This window comes from Culicoides brevitarsis, chromosome 1 (genome assembly GCF_036172545.1).
Source record: "Culicoides brevitarsis isolate CSIRO-B50_1 chromosome 1, AGI_CSIRO_Cbre_v1, whole genome shotgun sequence".
NCBI lineage: Eukaryota > Metazoa > Arthropoda > Insecta > Diptera > Ceratopogonidae > Culicoides > Culicoides brevitarsis.
In genome coordinates this window covers 16,937,534-16,947,881 of record NC_087085.1, presented here as the reverse complement: position 1 = coordinate 16,947,881, position 10,348 = coordinate 16,937,534, and the positions used below count along the sequence as shown (strand labels likewise).

At 32.6% G+C, this 10,348-nt stretch overlaps 1 protein-coding gene across 1 annotated transcript; it reads left to right on the top strand.

Moving 5' to 3' along the window:
* Positions 1-2,498: 2,498 nt before the first annotated feature.
* On the top strand, positions 2,499-5,796 carry LOC134837361 (ionotropic receptor 21a). Its single transcript, XM_063852732.1, has 6 exons — positions 2,499-3,156; positions 3,215-3,467; positions 3,838-4,128; positions 4,186-4,568; positions 4,620-4,812; positions 4,869-5,796. The coding sequence occupies exons 1-6, from the start codon at positions 2,499-2,501 to the stop codon at positions 5,794-5,796; spliced, it is 2,706 nt and encodes a 901-aa protein (XP_063708802.1).
* Positions 5,797-10,348: the final 4,552 nt, after the last annotated feature.

Here is a 10,348-nt window from a genome sequence, read left to right as displayed (position 1 = left end):
AAACACCACCTCAGGAATTGAATATCCCTTCAAAATGGACATTTTATCGATAAACATAACATTCTCCAATATCCGGTGAGGCGTTAGATTGATGTAAGTGGTTTTGCTTTTTGTGAATATTATTTACCAACCACCGCACATGTTTGCTTGTTCCGTTTTTCACCTGCAACGTATTATACCATATTTAAAATCTTAATCCTGGCACATATCATCAATCTTCATGTAAATTTAGTTTCGGATGGAAATTTTTGAAGGGTGTGATAAGATATTGAACAAGACGCACCGAAAATTTTCGGTCAACAACGTACTCCGCCATGGATGAATAAACGACATGAGAACGATAATTGATCCGATTTAGATTTATTTATTTGCTTGTATAGACATCACAAAATGACAAGCATGATCCTTTTCCAGTCATGTGGGTGTATGGATTTTGCTCTAATGATTATTTATGAGAATCGATTAATTTAAATATGATTTCTATCGCTCTATCTAATGCTAGCTGATATCATACGAGGTCATATATATGCCTATATTGATATTTAAATGAATGCAAAGTTTAATCTAAGAATCGGACGTCGTTGTATCCCTTTTTGTTCTCTACCTCTCTACATATGGGGTCCGATTAAATTATGATTTTGAGGAATATTTTCTCTCCACTGTACCTATGTGTCGTTATAGCAAAAAGCAATCAAATGATTTATGTTGGAGTACCTCTTGTCATGCTTCATGATGTGAATTTTAATCACACATTGAAACATTTACAAAAGTGTGTTCTGTTCTCATATGTATGTAAATTTGTTTCTCATCGTCGTCTTCTTCTTCGTCATCAACATCATTGATCTTGCAACGTAAAAAATAATTGAATTAAGAATGGGCAATAATTGATCGGACGATTTAGAAAACTTTTGATGCTTTAATTAATTTATACGTTTCTGAGGAATAAATCAAATTGCTTGTCAAAACATACGAAATTTATTACTTTAAATTTTTATCAATTTTTTTTTAAGAAAAATTCTCGAGTTCAGTGACCACCAGGCAATTAGGAACATCTCACGCACGACTTTCATCACGTTTTCTCTTGTGAAGCCGAAAAATTGGTCTACAATCATATAATTTATATTGGATTTATATATAAAATAATATAAAAATCCCTAATTGAATCAATTCATGACAAATGAACGAGAAAAATTGAAAATTGAAGTAAGACAATGCCATGTCGCTTTTGTTATTATTATTTCTGTCGTCGTCGCTTTATCTCATGGTCCACGAAAATTGCATTGTCTGTCTCTCATTACAGCTTGAGCAAAAATAATAATCAAAGCAAAAATAAAATAAAATAATAAAAATATGACAAAACGGATTGTTAATTTTTAGCAAAAATATTATTTTATTTTCGTTTTGGATTATTATTATCATTAAAAGTTTGTCTGTGTTGCCCTCGGCTTATCGTCAATTTTTTTTCTTCTTATTTTTAGCTCTTATATTAAATATTAGTTTCACCCAATCTATGTTTTGTTGGACGTTAGTTACGGAACAAAGCAAGACAAGACAGATAAATGTGAGAGAAAATAAAAACGAGTCATTGCCAAATGCCAGCCAACCAAGGATAAGGAATTTTCGGAAAACAATAAATATGTGAGGAGAAATGCTGGACAAATGAAGCAAAAAACAGACAATAAACGGAATGAAATGCTTTGTTCGTCGAAGACAATGTTCTTGTTGACGATGATGATGACAAACAAGCAAAAACTATGACGAGACAATCGACTTTGCTGCGTGATCGAATGATAAAATTTTAGAGTTTTTTGATGAGCAGTACTTTTCCCTGTGTGCTAAAAACATGAAAATCGTTTTATTGTTATCGCTTTTGTACAAAGTTCTTAATAACAAGGACAAGTTCCCCTCATTTACGAGTGAAATGTCTCCATAAAAGGGTTCTAATAACGTTTTTCGCAAAACTAATTATTACCTTGACAGGTTATTTAGCGTTTAATGAACTTTCAAAGTATTGCGGTCGCCATCTCGTCTACATAGTTAAATGGAACTTTCGCGAATTATTTGTATTATATTACAGTCTTTTGGTAAAATTGATTCCATTCATTAGCGTGGATTGAGTTCCCGGTATTTTAATTACTACATCGAGTTGCGAGAGAGAGGAAAAAAAGGAATTAAATTGAAAAATCACAGCGGGAAACGTGATTAGTGCGATTTTTTGTTCGAGAAACATCAAAGGAGCGAAAAATTAAGAAATTTCAAAGTTGAGCAATGGAGAAAACCTCATCGATCGTTCTATTTTTAACGGCGTCAAGACAGGTGTTCCATCGAGCACGGGTCAAAAGTCGCAATTTTCAATCAAAATTTATGAGTTTCGGGTCGCTTTATATATGAGAGGCGCCACATTTTACTTTCAGTTTTACTTTGACCGTCATCAAACTCGAGTCTAAAAAAAAAAATAACGCGCTTCAAGAAGTCATTAAAATTCAAAAGGACTTACTATGCCAAAGTCCTTTCTCTTCTTGCTGCTGTATTTCGTGCGTGGCGAAGCTTTTCTCTGGCACGAAGTCAACGATATTCATCGTAATTTCCAGCAAGAGCTCATCGATTACCATTCCTACAACAAATACTTGCCCAAAAGTTATGACAGTGGATTTTCGCAATATGTCTATGTCGCTCCCGGGCTCCAGGAAGGCCTCAATCGAACACGTCGCGAAGTCGACACCACATTTTATGGCCATCCAAAGACTCGTGAGCAGATTTGGCATCAAAACTTCAAAATGAACGATCTGGAATTCGATCAGTCCTCGTCCTTGATTAGTTTGTTGATGAAAATTCTGGATAAATATATGATGCGATGCATTCCGGTTGTCATTTACGATCCATTTGTTGAGAAATCTGAAGGACTTTTGTTGCAACGACTCTTCAGTAGGCTTCCCATGTCTTATGTGCACGGAAAATTGGACGAAAATTACAAACTTTTGGATAAAAATGTGTTGAAACCGCTGGATACGCGTTGTCGCAGCTACATTTTATTCATGGCGGATGCAATGCAGGCACGAAAAGTCATCGGACCACAAATCGATAACAAAGTTATCGTTATTCCACGTTCGACGCAGTGGAAGTTGCAAGAGTTTTTGTCGTCGCCCGAGTCTCGAGGTAACGCGACTATATAATTTTTTAAGCCTTTTTAAAAAACTTAAATTTTCCCGTTAAGACATCATAAATTTGTTGATTATTGGTGAAAGTTATTCGTTGGATAAGTCGGCGGAGAGACCTTTTGTGCTTTATACGCACAATTTGTACACTGATGGTCTCGGTTCGAGTCGTCCTAAAGTGTTGACAAGTTGGATGAAGGGAAAATTATCAAGACCTCATGTGAATTTGTTTCCCAAAAAGTTGACAAAGGGTTTTGCTGGACATCGATTTACCATTGTAGCAGCTCCGCAACCTCCATATGTGTTTAAAATGTGAGTAAGGTCGCTCCAAATAAATTCAGATGCTCCTTGAAGGATCTAAAAATTAAGAAAAAAGATTTAAAAATTTTGATTTTTTGAAAAATTTTGAAATTAAAAATTTTAAATTGCAATAATTTATTTTTTTAAAGTTTTTTACACAAAATTAAAGAAAAAATTCTAAAAAGCTTTTTATCTAAAATATTTAAAAAAAATTTTTTTTTTTTTTTAAAAAATTTTTTTTTTTTTTTTTTTTTTTTTTTAAATTAATTAAATTTTTTTTAAAATTTTTTAAAATATTTGGTTAAAAATATTGAGCTGTAAAAATTTAAGCAACCTAAAAAAAAGACAAATTGAAAAAAAATAATTAAAATTAAATATTTAGCTTACAAACGGATGGTGTCGGAAACATCCAAATCCAATGGGATGGCTTGGAAATCCGTTTAATCAAAGCCATGAGTCAAATGATGAACTTTTCGTTCGAGCTCATTGAACCGCGAAACCCTAAATTAGGACCTGGTGACTCGATTACGTACGATATTGGCGATAGACGAGCGGATATTGGACTTGCTGGAATGTATGTCACCAGCGAACGGAATATCGTTCAAGAAATGACTGCTGCTCATTCTCTTGACTGCGCTGCTTTCCTCACTTTAAGCTCCAGAGCGTTGCCTCGGTAAAGTTTTTCTTCATTCAAAAAATTTTTGTTCACTTTTAACGAATTTTCTTTTAGTTCTCGTGCCATTCTCGGTCCTTTCCGTTGGGAAGTCTGGGTTTGTTTGATTTTCATTTATTTGATTGCTATTTTCCCGCTCGCTTTTTCGGATCGTCTTTCTCTGAAGCATCTTTGGGGCAATGCTGGCGAAATTGAAAACATGTTTTGGTACGTTTTTGGCACTTTTACCAACAGTTTGACGTTTTCCGGGGAGTTTAGTTGGTCTAATACGAAGAAAACGTCGACCAGAATGCTGATTGGATGGTATTGGGTCTTTACGATTATCATCACGGCTTGTTACACGGGATCAATTATTGCTTTTGTGACGTTGCCTGTGACGCCAGAAACGATTGACACACTCGATCAGTTGAGAGATGGATTTTTCCGGATTGGAACTTATGGTGCGATGAATTTTTTTAGAAAAATTTGATGAAAATGATTTTTTTTTGTAGATCGCGGTGGCTGGGAACGATGGTTTACGAATTCGACACATGAAAAAACCAAGAAATTGTTGAAAAAATTGGAATTTGTGGCGAGTGCTGAGGAAGGTGTTAATAATGTGACACAAGCTTGGTTCTGGCCTTATGCTTTTATCGCTTCGAAGCGGGAACTGAGTTACATTATTGACACCAATTATACTGACAAGTACTTTTCTACACAAATTCTACTGATTTTCGTTAAAAACTATATTTTTTTTTTAGTAAAATTGGTCGTCGTTCAGCTTTGCATGTCAGTGAAGGTTGCTTCGCTTTATACAGTGTCGGCATGGCTCTCCCATCTGATTCTGTTTATCGCACAAAATTCAACGACGCCATTTTACGGATGCAAGAAAATGGCGTCTCTCAAAAGATGATGCGAGATGTCATCTATGACGCGAAGAAAGTCGCCTCTAAAGGTCGCGTTGAAGCCATTTTCGAAGAACGAAAGGCAAAGAAACAAGCTACGCCCGAAGATCGTTCCTTGACTCTCGTCGATACGGAAGGTATGTTCATGTTCCTCGGCATCGGTTATCTCATCGGAGTTGGCGCTCTCATATCCGAATGGGTTGGCGGTTGTTCGAATCGCGTCATAAATATCGTCAAAATCCGCAAACAGGAGAAAAAGGACCGTATTGAGCGTGAAGAAAGAGAAGCTCATCCCTCACGGAGACCATCTTTCATCCGAAATTTGGGCAAAAGAATTAGTTTATCGGCAAAATCCATGCGATCAAATGCTTCAAGGGGAAGTCGCGAGTCACTTGAACCTCGAGGAAATGGCTGCAGTTCACGAAACTCCGAGGCATCGATGACTGGCTTAAGTAAAGCAACTCTCAAAGAACTCTATGACGGCCCACGGAAACAAAAACCATCAATTGTCTTTTTGAACGGGCAAATGGTGCCCGAGGACAAAGTTTATGACGTTCGTGAAGAAATTCATTTGAAAGAAGAAGCATCCTTTGATAAGGCATCAACTGGTAGCTCAAATTTGGATGGCGAGGAACATTCACCGGACTCTAATATCGAAACTGTTGTAGAGATAAATCGACCGCAATCGTCATCGGGAGAACAAAGAACTGGAACATCGTCTCGAAGATCATCTCAATTGGCAACAATCGATGAAGGCATCTTCGGTGACAAGGTTTTGCCGTAGACAGCATCGTGTGTGGCAAGAATATTTACTTTTACATCCTAATATTTTGATTATCTCTATTTTTCTTACTATTCAAAGTGTCTGGTTAACGAAGAAGAAGAAGAATTGATGTCATCCTTTCTCTTTTACCTACAACCAGGGTTGGAAAAACTTTTTACTTTTACTTAATTTTTAATTCGAAAAACTCGACTGAAATTTTTAAAATAATTTTTCATTAAATTTGATTTTATCTAAAAATTTGTTCATTTTTCCTAATGTTGGCCTAATTTTCGACCAAAAATTTGAATAAAAAAAATTAAACAAATTAATTTTGGTCGATAAATGGGGCAAAAGTGCGAAAATGAACAAATTTTTAGATAAAATCAAATTTAGCGAATCATTTTTTTTATGAATTGCAGTCGAATCTCTCAAATTCTCTTTTGAAAAAAAGAAATTTTTCTAAAAAAACAAATTATGATAAATTAAGCTCTTAATTTTGAATTTATTAGCTTAAGACTTAAATTTTAACTTAAAAATCTATATTTTTTAAATTTAAGCCAAAAAATCAACTTAACGACTTATTTTCAAGCAAAAGCAAAAAATTTAATCTCAAATTAAGTCACTAAAAAAGTTTTTCGACCCTGTCTACAACAAATAGGACACTTATCCCTCATCAAAATGCATTGGTGCATTATTCTCCTACACGTTCATGTACAAAAAAGTAAAAAAAAAATAATAAACATAGAAAGCACCCCGAAAAGACAAGACAAGACAAATTAAATGACATTAATGCTCACACATGTTTCTAATTTATTTATTTGAATATTCTCAACGAATCTCAACTGTAAAGTAAGTGTTTATTATTTCTTTTCTGTGTATGATAAGACCCAGTCTTTATCTCTTCATGGGTGTCTTTGTGGAATTTTAAACAAAAAAAAAACACTTTTTGATAAATAACACATGTCCTTACGAAAATTCATTCCTTTGTCGGAACACAGATGTCAAGAGGGCCTCATTAGTCAAATAAAACGAATTTTTGGCCAAATTTCTAAGCACTTTACCGCATCTGGAATTATTTTTTTCATTCGCAATAAATGACAAAGCATTTCCTGCTTCTTCTCGAAAGTAGTTAAAAAGAACACACCTAACTTTATTTGTCACTCTTACCAACCACACTTTATTTCTCGATCAGTATCACGCGAAATTTGCATGAAATCTTCATGAATCACAAATAAACCGCCTTTTTATGAGGGGAAAAAAATTACAATCAATTAATTCCTCAACAATGTACAATTAATTTGCGGTGACGGATTTTTTTTACACATACGTGAGTATTTTTACTGAAATTAATGGAATTTTATCTTCTTTTGATTGCCTTGATTCATTTACATATTGAATCGATGCAACGTTGTGCGACGATATGATTCAACAAAAATTTTATTGTTATTTATTTTGGAATTTTAATCTCACTGTGACGACATCTGAAGTTGCTGAAGAAGACGATGAGTCAAAGTCCGCAGTATACGCAAAAATTCATGACAATTCACTTTTCTCCGCTCGAAAAATCAAATAAAAAATCTTCTTTTGACATAAACGAGACAATACAGGAGCAATTTTCTTTGGAGCGAATTTGCATCCATCATGTCATGCTTCAAAAAATTCTTGCTTTTCTCGTGGAATCAATAAGAAAACGAACGAGAAACATTTTTTTTTTTGCATTTATGATGCATGTGGTGCAGATATTAATCAAAGACATATTTGACATATGATAATAAATCTTTTGATATGCATAAACAATTGCAACATTTTTTTTATGAATTTCATTTTATTTTGGGTGATTCAACTTTTTTTTTTGTTCTTTCTCTCTTTCGATCGAATTTGCATGCATTTACCATATAAATATTTGCGAGTCTTTGTGTTCTTCTTATTTTATGTGATTTCGAATTGGATTATAAAAATTTATTTATTGGCCGTCACATCAGACCCAGTCAGGATTATTAATAAATGAAATGAATAAATAATAAATAAAGAGTCATTGGGAAGACGGTAGCGTGTTGTTGTTGTTGTTTTGCGTTATTATTACTTTTGGTTGGCCTTATTATTAAAAATATTGATGATAATAAAGAGACACACGAAATTTATATTCAGAAAGAATGCAAAATACGGAGAACGGCGAAAGAAATATCTTCGAGACACTAATTTTTGTTACGCTTTCGCGCGATTCTTAATGCAAAGTAATGCATCATTGTCAAAATTAAGAGATACCGTTAAGGGGCATTGTGGCTTGATTGTAGAGTACTTCTTTTTTTGTGCATTTTCATTGCAAGTCCGCAATTAGTTTTGTCTCAACAATCGATGCCTCCGAGCATCAGAAGCAAGTTGCTGAGTGAGTGGATGCACGCGAAATTAAAATGTTATTTATCATCAATGAGAAAGTTTTTTTGTGTTTTCATTTGTTAGAAAGCGCACGATGATCGTTGTGCTAATTAAAAGAAGATCCGCTCGTTCGCAGGTGCAAAAAAATCCAGAATCACTGCGAAGGACAATAAACTTTCTTTATGAAAAAAATAAAATAAAAAAGTGAGAAACAATTGAGTTTCGTGCAATACAATTTTTTAAAATAATAAGGTTGGCTCAAATTTTGAATTAGATTTTTGTCTTTTCACCTATTTAAAAATTAAAAAAAATCAATGAATTTTTTTTGAAAAAAAGTTGAAAATGTATAAAAATGACAGATTTAAACCTTTTTATTTCAAAAAATTCATTTACGAATTTTTTTCTACCATTTTTTTTTTTTTATTAAATTTTTATTAAATTTAATTTATTTATTCGAATTTTTATTAAATTTAATTTTTTAAATTATTTATTAAATTTAATTTTTAATTTATTTATTAAATAAAATTTTTAAATTCAATTTGAATAATAATTTTAAATAATTTTTAAATTTAATTTAATATAAATTTTCTTTTCATAACATTTTTTTTTACAAAATAATTAACTAAATTTTTTGATATTTTTTTTTTTTTAATTTTAACTTTAAAAAAAATTATCAAATCACAATGTAAAATTAATTAAAAATATAAAAAAATTAAAAAACGATTAAAAATTTTTAAAATTGTTAAAAGATTATTAAATTTTTATTTTTTTTAATGAAAAAGTAAATATTTTAAAATTTATTTTAGACTAAAAAAAATTAAAAAGTTATTTTTTTGAACAAAAAATTTAAAAAAAAATTGAAACGGCCTAAAAAAACAGAAAAAAACTAAAAAATCACAAAATAAAAGTTTATTCTTTCAATTTACTTTCCTACTTTTCTCACCAACAACGAAACTTTTACACCTCTTTTTCTCGTTCTGTCTCTGCCGTTTGTTCCGTGTACAAAAATGGAGAAAAACACACGTGCTATTTCCCATTTTCATTCATTTTGCATCACTATTTTGTGTCGTTGTCACACTTTGTGTGCATGTAACTGCACGAAAAACTTAGTTGTTTCGAAAATTATAGTGTTGCGCTCATTTGCGCCGTACAATGTGGCAGCAAGAAAAAAAATATCACAACAACAACAAAAAAATGTGTTTTGTTGTTCGGATGCAAAAAGAAAAAATTGCTGGAAGCAGAAAACGAGTCGTTGTAACTATTGTGTCGAGTTGCAAATGATAAAAGTTTTGTTTAATTTGAAGAGTTCTATTAGTCAAATTAAAGGATGAGCGTTTTCCATAGTTTTTAAACTCGTTTTCCAACAAAACAAAATTCTACGGTGAAAAGAAAAGTTGTTCATTGTCATTTTATTTTGTATTTTTGCGACGACTTTACCGAGAACAACAAGGATTTGCCATGGTATAGAAGACGATGCCGGAAAAGCGGGAACCGGATGACAAGTCTGGATTTTCTCCGTTAAGCCCACATTCGATGCACAAAAAGTTTGAACTTCACTTCTCGTGTTGCATGTTTGTTTGTTGCAGCTTAAACTCGACCTCAGTTTATCAAAAGTTTAAATACCATGTCATTTTTGTTTCGGAGACAACAATGTTTAACCAAATTGAGGCGTGGGTGTTCCTCTCTTTCTCTCTCTGTGAACAAAACAAACATTTAAAATGAATTTTTCGAAGATTTCAACAAAATGATAAACTTTACACAGACACACAGGAACGAAGAAAGAGAGTGCAAGAGCAGAAAAAAGTTTAAAATTGTTTTATTTTCTGCTACATAAAATGCCAGATAGTTGCGTTTTATTTGTTTTGTTTTGCATTTCATGTTAAAAATGACTCAAAAATGTCGACGTCGCTGTCTTCCGCTCGGTCAGAACTTGGAACGAGTAGGAGAAGACAAAACATTATCTAATACGATCACTTTGCATGTCAACACATGATCGCGTTCTGCTTTTAAAACGAATACATTTAAATAAAAAAAAATGAAATATTTATTTGATTTATAAATATACCTTTTAGTAGGACGACAACAACAAAAAAAAATCGAGATTTACAAAACAAAGTGAATAAAACATAACGTCCAAGCGCACTCAGAACATGATCTTGTACGTTCTTGACTTTTAAATGTTTGATTTTTTTTTTGT